The 17,104-nt window shown below is 38.2% G+C and overlaps 1 protein-coding gene across 5 annotated transcripts in view; it reads left to right on the top strand.

The window, feature by feature from the left end:
* Positions 1–15,127, top strand: part of cdon (cell adhesion associated, oncogene regulated) — a 139,693-nt gene extending 124,566 nt beyond the window's left edge. For all 5 annotated transcript variants that reach the window (XM_031906161.1, XM_031906163.1, XM_031906164.1 and 2 more), the window contains 7 exons: positions 102–207; positions 2,562–2,684; positions 4,461–4,673; positions 6,347–6,618; positions 7,701–7,780; positions 8,661–8,911; positions 10,772–15,127. In XM_031906161.1, coding sequence (XP_031762021.1) covers positions 102–207; positions 2,562–2,684; positions 4,461–4,673; positions 6,347–6,618; positions 7,701–7,780; positions 8,661–8,911; positions 10,772–10,941 — 1,215 coding nt within the window. In that variant the 3' untranslated portion in view covers positions 10,942–15,127. The remainder of the gene's footprint in view (positions 1–101; positions 208–2,561; positions 2,685–4,460; positions 4,674–6,346; positions 6,619–7,700; positions 7,781–8,660; positions 8,912–10,771) is intronic.
* Positions 15,128–17,104: the final 1,977 nt, after the last annotated feature.

Here is a 17,104-nt window from a genome sequence, read left to right as displayed (position 1 = left end):
ACATGGGTAAGTTTTTTTAAGTATTACTCTCTAAATTCATATTTTGATAAAGTGTAAGCCATTATAGAGTTTAATATTTAATTCTGTTTTTGCTTTCTTAGTACATCCCTGAAAACAACAACAATACGCCCATCCAGGGATTTTACATCTACTACCGACCCACAGACAGTGACAATGATAGTGATTACAAGAGGGACATGGTTGAAGGTGAGCTGTGGCATCTACATTCAATTTAAATACAATGGATTTAAACATAGTATCATTTTCCAAAAATAAAAGGATTCAAGTTTATATCACTATCCTACATTATTTGCCATTCAGTTCAGCCATCGTTTTTAAATGAAATTTTGAATCAACAATTTTCTATTTGATGTTTTTTGAAAACCCCACATACTGTTCTTCGACTTTGGCTTATTCTTCCGCTTCTTATTCTTAGCGCCCCCCATTTTCTAAACGCTACTCCTCCTACAGTTTTAGGGGTACAACACCCAAACTCACCACACTTCTTCGCCCTATAGCGGAGCAGGTTGCTTGTGCTTTTCTAAGCGATCCGGCCCCCCGTCTTTTTGTGGCGCCGCTCTGAACACCCCAATTTTTCCATTGACTTTGACAGGGAAGATTTTCAAACTGCTGCCACTCTTACAGCTTTGAAGCTACATCCCCCAAACTTGAGTAACATAATCATGGGGTTACCCCGAATGAAGCAGCATCATTTGTTGGATGACCCCAATGTGGGAGGGGCCAACAACAGCCAATCAAATTTCACCCATTGACTTTAATGGGGAAATTGAAACTGCTGCCAATCTTACAGCTTTGAGACTACACTCCCCAAACTTGAATCACACCGTCATGGGCTCAGCCTGAATGAAAATATGATGATTGTTGGATGCCCAAAAGTGGGCGGAGCTGTGAACAGCCAATCAAAGTTTACCTATTCACTTGGTGGAAATCCAACCTGCTGCCATTCTCACAGTAATAACACCGGGGTCCCCACAGGTAACTGTAGTTCAAGGTAAGAAAAAGTGGGCAGAGCCACCAACAGCCAATCAGAGTTTACCTATTGACTTTCAATGGGGAAATTCAATCTGCTGCCATTCTGACAGTAGTAACACCGGAGTCCCCAAACTTTTCACAGTTGGTCACTAGGGGACTGCAGCTTTAGTTTTCAAAAGTGGGCGGAGCCACCAACAACCAATCAGATTTCAACTACTGATTTTTATTGGTTTGTTGCCAGGGTTCCCAAACTTTGCATAGTCAGACACTGGGTGACTACGCATTTAAGGTTTTTTGTATTTTTGTAAGTGGGTGGAGCCACCAACAGCCAATCAGATTTTGCGTATTGACTCTAAATGGGGAAATTCAACCTGCTGCCATTCTCACAGTATTAACCCCAGGGTCCCCAAACTTTTCACAGTTGGTCACTAGGGGACTGCAGTTTTAGTTTTGAAAAAGTGGGCGGGGCCAACAACAGCCAATCAGATTTCACCTATTGAATTTTATTGGTTTGATGCTAGGGTTTCGCAAAATTTGCACAGTCACTGCGTGACTTCGTACTCAAGGTTAGAAAAAGTGGGCGGGGCCGCCAAAAGCCAATCACATTTCTTTCATTGTTTTCAGTGGGGAAATTTTAACTGCTGCCATTCTCACATGTTTAATGTCAGGGTCCCCAAACTTTGCACAGTTTGTCACTGGGTGACTATGTTTCAAGTTAAGAAAAGTGGGTGGGGCCAACAACAACCAATCAGAATTCACCTATAGACTTCATATGTTTAAATCTAAACTGCTGACATTCTTTAAATATTAATACTAAGGTCTCCAAACTTTGCAGAGCTAGTCACCAGGTAACTGCGGTTCAGAGTTAGAAAAAGTAAGTGGAGCCACCAACAGCCAATCAGATTTCACCTATTTGCTTTCAATGGTGAAGTGTAAAATGCTGTCAGTCCCACAATTTTTATGCTCGAGTCCCCAAAATTTGCAAAGTTGGTCACTGGGGGACTGCAGTTCAAAAATAGGAAAAGTGGGTTGGCCACTAACAGCCAATCAGATTTCATCCATTGAATTTTATTGGTTTATATTTAAAATGCTGTCATTCTCACACTATTTATGCCAGGGTGCCTACTGTCTGTCACTGGGTGACTTCGACTCAAGGTTAGAAAAAGTGGGCACACCCACCAACCACCAATCACAATTCACCTATTGACTTTTATTGGTTTAAATTTTAACTGCTGCCGTTCTTTAACTATTAATCCTAGGGTCCCTAAACTTTGCAGAGTTAGTCACTGGGTAACTGCAATTCCAGGTTAGAAAAAGGGGGTGGAGCCACCAACTGCCAATCAAATGTCACTCGTTGACTTACAGTGGGGAAATTTAAGTTGCTGCCATTCAGACACTATTAAAACCAGGGTCCCCAAACTTTGCACAGTCGTTGAAAGTGGGCAGAGCCCATTCAGTGACTTCATGTTTTTCAACCCAACATGTTCTCAAACTTTCCTTTCTAGTTCTCTTTTGTCTTTTTAAATGAATAAGTAATTTGAACACTTATCTGCAATTTTTTTCATTAGGAACAAAGCAACGTCATTTAATCAGTCATCTGCAGCCGGAAACATCTTATGATATCAAAATGCAGTGCTTCAATGAACGTGGGGCCAGTGATTACAGCAATGTTATGATGTGTGAAACTAAAGGTAACAATAAAACAAGCTAAGTAGTTCTTATGATGCTTAAGTAAAGCTGTGAGAAAACAGTAACATCCTTGAGTTTATGCAGAATGTTTGTTCTATGTAAGCCCGTATCTGCTCTGTAGCAGTCAAAGCTCATTGTAATTACATGCCTGTAGTAGTTCTTCATTACCCTAAATATAACAGTTAACTAAAAGCACTGTCTTTTTAATGTTGCTGCAACTGTGGTAAAGCACCATGTGGCATGCACTCATTCGGACACCAGGGCAGCAGTGCAGGTTAAACGGCTTTATTCATAAATACATCCTGACGCGTTTCGTGTGTATACACACGTAGTCATAGGTTGCATACCTATGACTACGTGTGTGTACACATGAAACGCGTCAGGATGTATTTATGAATAACCTATGTTTAACCTTCACCACTGCCCTGGTGTCCAATTGAGTGCGTTCCACATGGTGCTTTGAGTCAATGTTTCTCCCTGTGCTGCGGGTCTGGGGCATTGCACCCAGACCACCGATAAGGAGTGGTGAGTGACCTGACCCTTTTAAAGATTTTTTTAAAGGTTTTCTGAGTTGTGTGGCTAATTGAACGGAGTAAACATTTATTTAATCTGATGAGCTTGTCTCCGTATGTATAAATTGTTTAAAATTGTAACTGGCTGTTTTAACCTAAGATAGTTTGGGAGCCTCTTTTTGGTATAGCAACTGTGGTAAAGGATAACATTACTTCTAAAAATTAATCTTATAACAAAATGTAATAGCCAATACTCAGCTATGTGTGTATATGGACAGGCCATAGTAGCACAATGAGTCTGTCCAGCCATCAGCAGCTTATGTTAGAACTGGCACATTTTGATCTAGCTCCTCACCTTCTTTTAGGGCTGACTTCAGGAAAGCATACATAGAAAAACTGCAGTTGTTTCTAGAAATCATCTGAAGGGGGGGGGGGGCATGTTGAATTCTAGCAGCTCCAAAACTTATACTTCTCAGTGGGATTTTGTAAAAAACAAAAAAAAAAAGCTGGCAAAATTATGTAGTGCAGAAATTAACAAAATGGCAATGTTACACAAAGCATAAGCTGTATGCACACCAATTGTTATGTTCATACAAGCATTCCCAACTGAACTGTTTAATCCTCACCACATGTGTATGTATGTATGTATGTATGTGAGGCATATGTCATTTGTGTTTCAGTATATACAACAGGGTGATTTGGTTATTCTTGTTTGCAAAACATATTTATTCCAGTCTTGAATATTTATACTGACTGAGCCAGAGCATCCACTGGCTGGCAGAATTATCTTTATAATTCTCTGCTTTAAACAAGAACTTCTAAATCCTACTGGGCGAGGTTGCACCATTTTAGTTAGTCTAACATCCAGAAGAGCAGATTCATTGCTTAATAAGTCTTGAATCTTGAAAGCATGTAGATTTGTTGCTGGCATTACAGCCTGTAAGGAATCTGAATGTGAGTCAAGAAAGTTAAAGTGAAGTAACTCCCTTCTCTGGAATGTTGTCTAAATCGTATTTAAGTGAACCATTCAAGCAATATTACATTTGGTTACCTGAAGTCCAGCACTGACATATATTCCAGCATATCAACATATATTTAATATGCACACTTAATAGTAGAATAAATAAAAGATTGTTACCTCTTGCCATATAATTCAGCAAAAGAGTTCACAGAATGCCAGAGTTTAGTGGAGTGGCACCGATTTTCCCTTATGCTATTCTTCTACCTCTTATCCAAAACTAATGACTTGTTTATATTTATTAACAGCAAGAAGGGGCCCAGGGGCCTCAGAGTATCCTGTGCTGGATCTTAGTACTCCATCTGTCCCTGATCGCAGCTCAAGCCCGTCACATTCACCAGCCAGAAGTGGAGACTTTTTGTATGTCATAGTTGGTTGTGTGCTTGGAGGAATGGTACTCATTCTTATGGCATTCATTGCTATGTGTCTTTTGAAGAATCGGCAGCAGACTCTAATGCAGAGTAAGTAGTATCAGCTCTTCAATTGCACTGTAGTTTTGAGCGTAATAAAAGTTGTAACATTAATAAAGTATAGGTCTGTTTACATTAAAGGACATGAAAACTCTACATTTTCCTACCATGTAAGCTGTGCACAAATTCCCCACTAGAACGGCATCATATCGACTCCATCTATCCCCTTTGTTTGCCAGCTCTCAACTGGAAGCCATTTTCCCTTTCACACATCCTTCGGTGACATTTACATCTGCAAACAGCAGATGTGCACTGTAAAGTTCATGCAGTCAAGAATAAAGGCTTACACAGGCAGACCTTACTTTGGTAAAAAAGGCCTGATAGGATTGAGCACTATAATAGTTAAGCTGAACTCAGGAGAGAAGGTTAGGAAAAAAATAGGAGCAGACCGCTAGAGCAGAGTTTCTATGGGAACCAGCAATGCCATCTCTTGATTGGCAGAAGGGGGTGTTTAATAATCTGAGCTGAGAAGATCTGAGCATGCTCAGTTAGCCCAGAGCCAAAGTAAATTCCTGAGGGAGGGAACTGGGTTCATTAGAGAAGGAATCGTAAGTCGTTAAGGGGATGCTGCAGCCTTACTCTTACCCTTTTCAAAACCGGAGGTGCAGGTAATTAAAGATTTCAATGAGGCTGGGTATTTTTTTTGGGGGGGAGGGGGTTACATGTCCTTTAAGGTTATATAAGGGAAGTCCTTAGGGCAATGTAAAGCACAATACGGTGTTTGCATGTAATATAAATAAAAAGCCAGCCCTTCTAACTTTAAGAGCTGAATTTCCATTTTTCAAACTGAAATTGGTCTCCTATAGTGCAGAGAGCGCAATAGAGATGCAGCCGCTTCCCCTTTGACCCACTCCAAATACAAATAAGTAAGCATCTTTGGACGAGGACGGCATGTTGATGGAGTCCTTTCCTGATGGGCCTGCACAGACCTCCGTTGTGATTCAATTGCTGAATCCTTTACCAAAAAACAGATTAGCCTAATATGGGCCCGCATGTAGGCGGCAAAATTTGTTTTTGTTTTTTTTTTGGCAGATTTTGATGTATCCAAGTGCGTTAAAAAGTACATTACCAAGTAATGTACATTTTAAAAAGTAAATGTACATTAACAAGTTGCAGTCACCTTCTTAGAATTTACTTTAAAAATATTGTAATGTTACTATTTTTACTACATATGTTTAAAGGAACAGTAACACAAAAATATAGCAGCACAGCGAAAAGGCGACAGGTGTTTGAATTCCTTTGTGCACTGACCCGGAAGTTGTCTTTGTGTCGGAGGACCTTCGGCACTTAAGCTTTTTATCAGAGTATGCAGTTTAAATTTATGTTTCTATTTCTTCAGACAGTTTGGGGGGTAATATTGCGATCATAAATTTAAACTACATAAGCTGATAAAAAGCTTAATTGCCGAAGGTCCTCCAACACAAAGACAACTTCCGGGTCAGTGCACACAGGAATTCAAGCACCCGTTGCCTTTTCGCCGTACTGCTATGGAGCATTTCGTAACTAAAATTCTACACAAAGCATTTAAAAAAGGCAAGGGGGGGAAAGGCTAGACCTAATATTAGAGATGTTTTGTGACTTATAAGGTATTTAAATATTTTTGTGTTACTGTTCCTTTAAGTGCTTGTTTACTCAAATAACAAGTGTATTTTTTTTTAATCTAGAGTTTGAACCTCCTGGTTATCTATACCAGGGAGCAGACCTAAATGGACAAATTATTGAATATACCACATTACCAGGAACAAGCCGTATCAATGGCAGTGTCCACACAGGTTTCATGGGGAACGGGAATCTTAATAATGGTTGCCCTCATATTCACCATAAAGTTCATAACAGAGCGAGCGGAGTAGGAAATGGAGAAATGTATCCTGGATGTAACAGCTCTTTGAAAGAAACATACGTTGACTATGAGCGTCTTCCACACCATCTTTCAAATGTAAGTGATCTGTTCATTGTTATTGCTTATGATAACCATGACTATCCCTGTATTCATTTACTGTTTTGATGAGCTCTTGAGTAAAACAACATTGTGACTACTTTTACAAGGTGCAACCATAGAACTGTTGTTTCTCCCACGATACACATATTTTCAGCAATAGTCTTTAGAGAAATTATTTCGCATAATCCTGCCAGTAGGTTTGCAGACTCTCCTCTAAGACTCTCGCCCTGTGCCCCCCCCCCCCCCCCGGGTGTCCTGCCGGCTGTGTCCCCCACATGGGCCCCCACCCCATGCCTCCAAACCTCCCTGCAGGGGAGGACACCGGTGGCCAGGGTAGCAGTAAAGGGATCGGGTCTGGGCCACCGGGTATAATTATAAGTATAATACTTTGATACATCAAAAGCCATTAGCAATTCACCATTTTGCTGCCCCTGCTAAGGGGTAATTATGCATAACTGAACTGTATGTGAGTTGTTACCTACAAGTTTGGTCGGCACTCTGGCCTACTCTGTACCAATAGAATGCAAGACCAGATTGCAGGTGGTATCAACAAAGGAAGCTATGGTTCTGGGTAGACAGGAATTCCTGAGCTCTCAATCATACATAGTGGTTAGGGCAAAGATACACAGGGCGATTAGTCGCGGCGACTAATCATTGGGGCGAAATTGCTTGCACGATTTGTCACGCCAACGCAATTTACCGCAATGGGCAGTAAGTCATCGTGATTAGTCACCGTGACTAGGTTAATTAAGAGTCTCGTCGACTAATCGCCCCGGTTGTCTTCCCCCTTAGTGGCCATGTTCTAAAAGATGTGTAGTTGGCCACAGAGCTTGGTAACCTCCAGCTAAGTGGTAACATTTAAGATTGCAACCACATTATGAATTAGCACTAGGTTGCCAGTACTGCTCACTTCTAAAACAATAAGGCAGGACTATTTTTAAATAATAGTAGTAGTTCATGCTCCTCTTGGTGTGATTGTTTTATGTATTGCATTTTTAATATTTCTAATATTTTTCATGCAAAAAATAGAAATTGTAACTGTTTTAGCTGAGTTACATATGTAATGTTTTGTTTTGCAGGGTAGAGTTATGTACACAGCATTGCCACAAACTGATCCTACTGAATGCATCAACTGCAGGAACTGCTGCAACAATAACAGGTCAGTAAACAAAGCAGGAAAATGTTCCCATTAGACAGAAACTATCCCAGTCGACAAACCACTACAATGTTTTAATTAATGGAAATTAGCAAGGCAAATTGTATCCATTATTTCTTTAAACCGAATTCTTTGGCAGGAATCACGTAATATTTAGCGGAATACGTATCATCCTGGGGGTATACAGTATACACAACAGAAATACATTTGATTTGCATCAGGCTTAAAAGTCAACCATTATCTCGCTAAGTCTGTTTTTAACCTCTACAGTTATAAACAAAAAAAAAATCAGTATTTTACTTACAGACCAAGACTATTTATGATTATAGTGATATAGTGTAAACAAAAGTTAATTACAGGTGACAGATTTCAGTGGCACACTTACCCCGAAGAAAAAAATGTTTATGCTGCAATTAGGGAGCTCCTTAGCTCCAGCCCCACTTAGACTTAACTTGTTCTGTTAAAGCAAAAAGAAAAAGGCTCATATTAATATATAGCAGGGAGTGAATACACTTTAGCAAAAACTACCGGATCTTCAGCTCAGTTTGAACAAAAAACTAACTGTGATAACCAGGCTCCAAGAGGAAAATATTATACCATGCAGGGATCTAAAGGGTGTTTAAAGGAGAAAATTTTCCTAAGGACTTTAGTATCGCACTTTATGTTCACAAAACATTTCAGTGCTCATATTGCAGGACTTTAACATAAAGTGATACATTCTGGTATTTATACAAACATAAAATGTATGTACTAACTGGTGTTTTGCTTAAATGTAGCATTTGCATGGTTACAAACCCGATGTATGTTTCTCTCTTAAGTGTATATTTCCTAGTAGGATTATAAAGGAATTGGTAACTATTTTTCTTGGTTTTTTATAAAACAGGTGCTTTACTAAACCCAATGGATCTTATTGTGGTAATGGTGTGGCTGTGATGCCCGTGGGAATGGCCCCTCAGCAGGATGAAGGGGAAACAAATCCGCTGAACCATGTAATGGTTCCTATGTGCTTAACGTCTCCTGATCAGAGATTTAGTGAAGAAATTGAGGAAGACCATAATGAAAAAGAAACACAGCTTTCAACAAATTCTATATGCGTAGAAGAAGCCACTCAGACTGAGACAGAGCAACAGGAAGGTAAAAAAAAAAAAAAGACACATCCTTATATAATAAAAGGCACAAAGTTTGCCCAGTAACCCATTGCCCAGTAACCCATTGCAACTAATAAACAGGTGACCAGTGAATGTTGTCTGCTGGTGTTGCTATGTGGTCATTAGGCCTGCAGCAAACTTTGCACCTTCAATTGCCTAAACACCATTTTTTTCTGCCTTAAAAAATACCTTTTTTCTCAAATATTTTTTTTATGATATTGGTGCAATAAAAAGGTAGGGTAGTTATTACTTATGCTTGCTTATAGAAACAGTGGCACCATATAGAAAGACCCTGTCCTGTCCTGTCCCCCACAGTGGGAAAAAATGATCACCGCACAATTTCACTTACCTTTCCCAGTTGTCAGACTAAGGGGCTGATTTACTAACCCACGAATCCGACCCGAATTGGAAAAGTTCCGACTTGAAAACGAACATTTTGCGACTTTTTCGTATGTTTTGCGATTTTTTCGGATTCTGTACGAATTTTTCGTTACCAATACGATTTTTGCGTAAAAACGCGAGTTTTTCGTATCCATTACGAAAGTTGCGTAAAAAGTTGCACATTTTTCGTAGCGTTAAAACTTACGCGAAAAGTTGCGCATTTTTCGCGTAAGTTTTAACGCTACGCAAAATGCGCAACTTTTTACGCAACTTTCGTAATGGATAGGAAAACTCGCGTTTTTACGCAAAAATCGTATTGGATCCGAAAAATTCGTAAAGAATCCGAAAAAATCGCAAAACATACGAAAAAATCGCGAAGTACCGATCATTACGAAAAAAACGCAATCGGACTCCATTCGACCCGTTCGTGGGTAAGTAAATCAGCCCCTAAGACTTGTGCATGAGCAGTAGAGTATAATGCAAAAATTTACTCTACTGCATACTTCTCAAGTCTAAAGACGGGCACCTAGAAAATATAAGTAAGAAAGGGGCGCAGTGCTGCATTTTTCCGTTACACTGGGGGGGGGGGGGGTAATATCTTGGCACTACCCTATGAGTTTGGGTTTCTTTGTCTTTTAAAAGTGGAAAGTTGGAAAAAAAAAAGTTCCTGGTTGTACAATATTCACCAAAAAAACCTTTATTCTGTTGCCTCTTTATAACAAAATGATAAAATAGATGAATTTGAATCATTCTAGCACTGATGACAGAAGAACTGTTTGTTGTCAAAGTCAAAAGTTAAAGCAATTAGAAAGCAGCAATGATAAATATAATCTTGTACATAATCCTTTATATTAACAGTTTGGCCAAACATGAGTTTTCTACATATTCCTTATGAAATCTAAATGCCCTTCATTCAGTTCTTGAAGATAATTTTTGTCATGCAGATTATGAAAGATCATGACGAGAGAAAAAAGAGAGAGAGGAAGAATGATCAGTTAGTTAAAAGGCTGTAGCCACTCAACCAAATCAATATATGTACCATTGCCTAAGAACATAACATTGTTGGTGTAGCAAGGAGAAGCAACGTGAGTTCAGGCATGACTTTGGCCCTCTTGTCTTGAAAGGGATGGGATGTAGTTTTCTTGTTCTGCCTGAAAGTTTTGTGTATTACATGGACATTGTGTAAGGGCAATACTGTGAAGTACACACAGCTCTCATGTTCCAGTGTATTTAATTGGTGGTTATACCTTTATTGCAAACCTTGCCCCTCTACAGTTGTCTGTCACAAGTTTTTCTTGGTAGGCTTCCCTTTCCCTAAGTATTGGTGTTAGGTTGTCCAGCTGCTGAAACTGCAATTCTCAGAGTCCCCAGAGAGCCTTCAGCTGTTAAGACTAGCATAGGAATGAAGTGTTTATATCTAGTCTTGGACATCAGTTAATATCTCATACATATATTTCTTTTACAGGAGAAGACTGCAACAAAACAGAGGGGGATAGTTCTATTCTGACATGGGCCCCGCTTATACTACCTGCTATCTCAAAGGACTGTAATGAAAAACACTCTTGGACTTCTACAGATAATACATTAGACAAATCTAATGCTGACCAACCCCAGCTTCAAACACAAGAGGCATAATGAAAGACTGGATTTGGGACAATGGAGTTCATGATGTTGGATTTGTATCCAGCCTTGTTTTCAAAGTGCTTTTCACAGAGCCAGAACCTGTTTTCTTCATTTGCCACACTTTGGGGCACATTTACAAATATACGAATCCGAATCACGAATGGGAAAAAATCGTATTGGAAACGAAAATTTCGGAAGATCGCAAATATCACGAAAATGCTTATGAAAAAATCGTATTAGTCACGATAATATCGTATTGGCGATCCAAAAGTCATGAAATTTTCGTACCGAACAATTGTAATCAGCCTTAAAATTTTTTCGTGCAAACTTCCGAAAAAGTCGTGCGCGGTCCGAAAAAGTCGTGCGGACGCCCAAAAAAATCGGCAAAAATACGCTCGGAGCATTCGCATGAACGCTCGAGTGTTCATGCCTTTGTAAATGTGCCCCTTTTATGTAGTTGATACATGTATTGCTCCGTTTAAGTCCCTTGCGCTACAGAAGAGTTCATAACTTGGAGTCTATACAATGTATTGGAGACCTTCATAGAATGGATTGTACAGCACTAATTCATGATGGGCTTTGTTATTAGATAACACTGCCACCCTCTAAGGGTTTGTTACATGCTAGCAGACAACTCAGATAGATAATATAAGCAACAATAGAGTAGGAAGCAGTGGACTGAAGCCATTATTTATTTTTTAAATAGCTTAAAGTTATAGGAAGCGGTTCCACTAAAATTCAGATTTGTTTTTTCTTTTTATATTATTTATACCATTTTTTTCTCTGTTTTCATGGATGGCGTCAAGCAGTAAAATATTTTTAGAAAGATGTCTATTTCTTTTATTAAAAGGGGATTTTTTTTCTCTACCAGAAAGTGTTAATCAGCTTATGCTTCACATTCTTATGCTCATCTGGAATCAGATTTTAGATATTAGGTGCAAATGTTAATGTTACAAACACAATGTAATGTAATGTACAAACACAATGACAATTTAAGCCAATGGGGTGTAATGTGCTTGCGCTGTGGTAATTCTTGGCAACCAATTTACTAGCAGACCAGTAAATGCTACTTGTTAATTGGTTGCAAGTGTTTACTAGACCTAGCACAAATGTTGCATTAGTTATTGCCTTGCCCCCCCCCCCCCCCCCCCCCCCCCCCCCCATATTGCAGTGTGTAGAAACATAGAACATCCATGCTGTAAGTTGTGCATCTGGCCTGCAGTCATTATCTGTTTCATTTCGGTTCATGCTAAGTGATAGTGTGAATTGGTTTGGGCTGCCAGTGTTAAAATGGACTTCTTTTATTAGCACCTCAGCAATGCAGTCTCAACTGACTTTCATGTGGGTTTACTGATTGCAACATTTAATGCTGGTTCCTTGGAATTCATTTGAATTTCATGAGCGGATAATTTGATGCCAGTTTTATACTGGTGACTGAAATGAGCATTTGAAAAATATATGTTCCACAGGGCACAATGTAAGCTGAATTGAATGTGTTTGTATATGTATATTGCTGGACACTTTTTGTAGTTATAGGAAAATCTAATTTTTTTATAATTAGGGTTTATCTAGTATCTGTTTTTCTATTAAATAGGCAGTATAAACTCATTTCTCATTATCAGCACTGCATAATCCTTGTCTATTTTCAAAGGTGTAGCAGCACCTGCTGTATTGCTTGCCTCTTTGAAATAAAGCTGACCATACATAGGTCTAAATAAACTGCCTACCTGGCCCTTTTAGATCAAGTACATAGCTTACTGACTCATGAACTGAAAATGATCCAGCAAGCTGCCCCTATCATGACCCGGGGGCCAAAAAATCAGATCACAATAATATGGCTTGTTTGGCTATCATGCTACCATATTTGTATAAAGACAAATTTTCAAAGAAAGAATGTTCGATGGACACAGCAAGCTGTACCATCAGACTTAACTGCCTATTTAATGAAAAAGATAAGCTATACTTATAAATACTTTTATTTTTCCTTTAAACTAGCCATGCTTCACTGGTCTGCATCATTTATGGAAGAAACACATATGAAAAACAATGCAAGGCCTGGATTATTATTTGTGTTAAATACACCCTCATCCATCATGATCATTTATTACATTATAGATTGCTGTCTGCAACTTGTTCTATGTAGGCTGGTTCTTTCTGTAATTTATTGACACTGTTATAAGTGTTGTGTTTTCTTATTCTATTATTATTTATATGAGACATTTATATTAGCCCAGCAGGCTTGTCAGATTTGATGTATAGAGCCACCAGGTAGAATTTTAGGCTATTGCCATGACATGAAGTGAATTACTGGGAGCTGATGCAGATGAAAATAGCAAATATCTGTTAAACATTTCAAAGAGATGTTTTTATTTGAAAAAAGTTCTAATAGAACTCCTAATGTCTAATTTGTTGTGAGAACATGTCATTTTAAGAGGGCACCGCTCTAAGAAGTTTAGTGCCTGAAGGGTAGATGGTGATATATTTCAAGAGGAAAATATACTCCTTTAGAAGCGGCATCTGTTTTCTATTTAGTTGTGATGAGTTGAAAGCAAAGTATGGACCATCACAAATTTAATGGGCAGAACATTTCTTGTTTTCCGTTTCCTCTCATATATATTGTATCAGTGAGAGCTGCCACATTTTTGCATTAGAGGAGGCCTGATCCAAAGCCTGCAACCAATATGGCAGCACTTTTTCAAACATTCAGGATAAAGGAATATATGGAGAGAAAGCAGTGCTGTGTTGTGTGTATACAATGTTCTGTGTGCCTATTCTTTGCTGTCCATTAACTGAAAGATGGAAGGTAATCATTATTTGTAAATGAGAATATTTTATTTGGACCAACATGTTTCAACTATAAGACTAAACAGAGAGATTTTCAGACATTATGCTGTTCATTGTTTTTAAACACTGTTTTTGCACGGATACGATTTTTATCTTAAAGAATAAGTGAACTTTTTTCCAGTCTCTAAACATGCTCTTAATAGTGCCCAGAATAACACACCTTTCTCCCTGCATTCCAACTTGTGTGGTTTCTACTTTACAAGCAGCTCATTCAGCTACTCCCTGGTCTAGGATGAAGCCCCACCCCCTTTTCTTTTCTTTGCTCTCCTTCCTTTTACTATGAAGATGGTCAAAGAGGTGTTTGCTGCACATGACTCATTGATCTCTATTGGAGTAATGGCACAAGCATGCCAAGTAGGCACCTATTTGGCTGTCTTCACAGTTAAAGTGAGAAGGAGAGCTCAGAAAAAAGGGGAAGAGCTTCACTCGAAACTAGGAAGTAACTGAAAGAGTTGCATTTGAGCTGCTTGTGCTATAGAAACCACATGGGACTGAATGCAGATAGAAAGGTACGTTATTCTAGGGACTGTTTAGAGTTCTTTCTGGGGTTTTAAGCTACCCACTTATCCTTAATGTGACCCCTTGCGCTGACACTGCTAACCCTTGGCCTTAGAGCCACATGGAGCAAAAGCAGCCTAGTAGACTACCTTGCAAGCAGAAAGCCCCTATCTTTATACAGAAGTGCCAAATTAGATTCACGTGGCCCTTCATACAGAACAAAATGTAAATGAATTCTGATTTATTTGATGTAGCCTGAATAATCATTACTGTGGTATGACAGTACTCTAGGTTTGCGAATTCAAGCACTAAAATATACTTAAACTGAAGGTCTATGTAGAATAACATCTCTAATATTACATTTATTTTAACTCAATCCAGTATCACACCCCAATATGTATTGCTTATTTCACCACTAGAAAACCAGTTCCCAGTAATTTGTGCTATGCCAGCTTGCACATCACTTCACCTGTATATATCTGTGTGGTTACCATTAGAACTCTTGCTGCGTGTAATGTGCATTAGTTTGCTCTGGCTTTATCATTGTTTCACACTAATAATCTTCACCTAAATATGTATATACTTACTCTCTATGAACTGTAACCCATTAACTTGTCAGAAACAAGCGTGTATTAGTATCTTATTTACTTGTGAAATTTCCCAGGGCAAAGCATTAACTAGTGCATGTTTTCATTTGTCATCATAGAAAATTGTACTTTATTTTCCTAAGAAAATAAAAAGTTGTAATATTCTTTTATTGTACAGAATTATTAAATGATGTAGTATTTTTTTAAGATGTCATTGTTGGCTATTTTGTAAAATAATGTTATTAAAGAGAAATATACCTAATATAAAATTCTGTGTGTTCATGTTGTTTATTTCTCATGTGAAGAAACTTTGCCATGTATTACACAGATATATTTATCATTCTCTTGGAAATTGTGGCCATTTAATATGCCTTGTGTTTGGTTAATAGAGGAAAATACACCGATTTAATACCTAGGGAATTGCACCCCTTCTGTCAATGGGGGCGATTTATAAACTTTGAGCAGTGTGTGTTTAGTTGCCTATGGTTTCACACAAAATGCTTACATATTGTGTTGTGCTGTGGCAATAATTCTGGGTATTTGAATGGACTTTTTACTAAACACCGACACAAACACCATTCGTTCATTCATGTTTTGTGCTGTAGCTTTGGTATAAGACAACTTCTTTTCCTGGAAAAATGTTTTTTTGTTTTTTATAAGCAGTGACCAGTTTCTCATTTCTGTAATGCCCTTTCTGAATGTTTCCATCCTTCTCTGTGATTTCCTTTCAAAGGAAACATTGTCTGAAGTTTTCTCATGGCCGCAACAAAACTGGCTCAGCCGCAAGCTTTTTTACACCCCTTGCAGGTGGATACTTGATGGCATTTCTAGAACAAAGACATGATACAATGATCATTTACAAATTCAACCAGCACATAAATGCAGTTGGTTCTGCTGGATTTCACTGGTGAATTCTGTTTTTTCAAATTGAGTTGGTTTATTATCAGGTTGGTTCACCTGAATTGATTTTCTATACCAGACCACAGCAGAAATATATTGTCTACATAACACCAAAATTTGTTGTTTCGTAAATGGTGAAAAATGTTCACAAATCTGCACTTAAATTTTGCCATGAAAGTCACTGAGGTTGCAAGGTTAAGGACTGACCGAAACTGTATTCATACAGACAGCAAGAAGAGGTCTTCTTCGCTCACCCTTTATCAATATATATTGGACATTAAGACATTTTGTGCATTAAGCTACTAAGAGATGCCCTTCCCTGGCTGTGAGTAAGTAGGTACTATATACCACATATGGTGGGGATACCCAAATGCTCAAACATTTTGGATTAGGATTTTTAACATGGCTTATTCAATATTTGAAGTTTCTATATTGAAACATCCTAGAATGGCACTGTTATGACAGAAACCTAAGAAACTGGACAATATGCATTTCTGTTTATTTACGGCCATTATGACAGCCACAAATCCCATTAGACCCATTCAAGGACAGAAATGATTGGATTATGATCGAAGAGAAAATGATTAGCATACTGTTAGACACATATACAATTATTACTTACATGGAACCCCTGGTTTAAATATATATATGGTACTGATTCTCCTTTTTTTAAAAAAAAAAAAAAGAATTTGAGATTTACTTTATCAAACATACAGGCAGTTAAGAACTTTAAGAATCTTACAAAGATAATAATAAGTTTTTCTTTTGACTTTGTTACTTTTGTATTAGTTTTAGATTTGGATTTTGACCACTTGTAACTTTGTACGGCAGACTCTGTAACTCCATACTTTTTTAATTATTACATTACTTTAAACATTATGTATCTCACTCTTAAAACTGTCGTGTTTTTACTATATGTAACTGGAGATATATATTATAGTGATGGAAATAACTATCTGTATATTGTAAAAACAAAATCAATAAAAATGTATTGCCCTCTTCCCCTTTAAACAAAACAGGGATTGTTTGCCCATGTATTGCAATATACTTCAAGCTGGCCAACATATGCAATCCATTAAGAATTCTACTGCTTCATTATACATTTTTTTTTGCTTTTGCACTTGCTTTTCAAGCTTAAAATTCCTAAATGGTTGCCCTTTTTATTGGCCGCCACTGGGATCACCTGGGAATAATGAGAGCTGCAACATGGAGCTGGCTATATGACGTAACTGGCCAGCTTGAATATATAACAATATATAGGACCTCTTGTCTTTTTATGAATACATCCTCATTGCACCCACACCTAATTGCTTAAAATGGCTTAGTGGTGAGCACAACTTTCCCTT

This window comes from Xenopus tropicalis, chromosome 7 (assembly GCF_000004195.4).
Source record: "Xenopus tropicalis strain Nigerian chromosome 7, UCB_Xtro_10.0, whole genome shotgun sequence".
NCBI lineage: Eukaryota > Metazoa > Chordata > Amphibia > Anura > Pipidae > Xenopus > Xenopus tropicalis.
The sequence above is the reverse complement of the archived record's forward strand: the minus strand, read 5'-3'. Positions and strand labels throughout refer to the sequence as shown.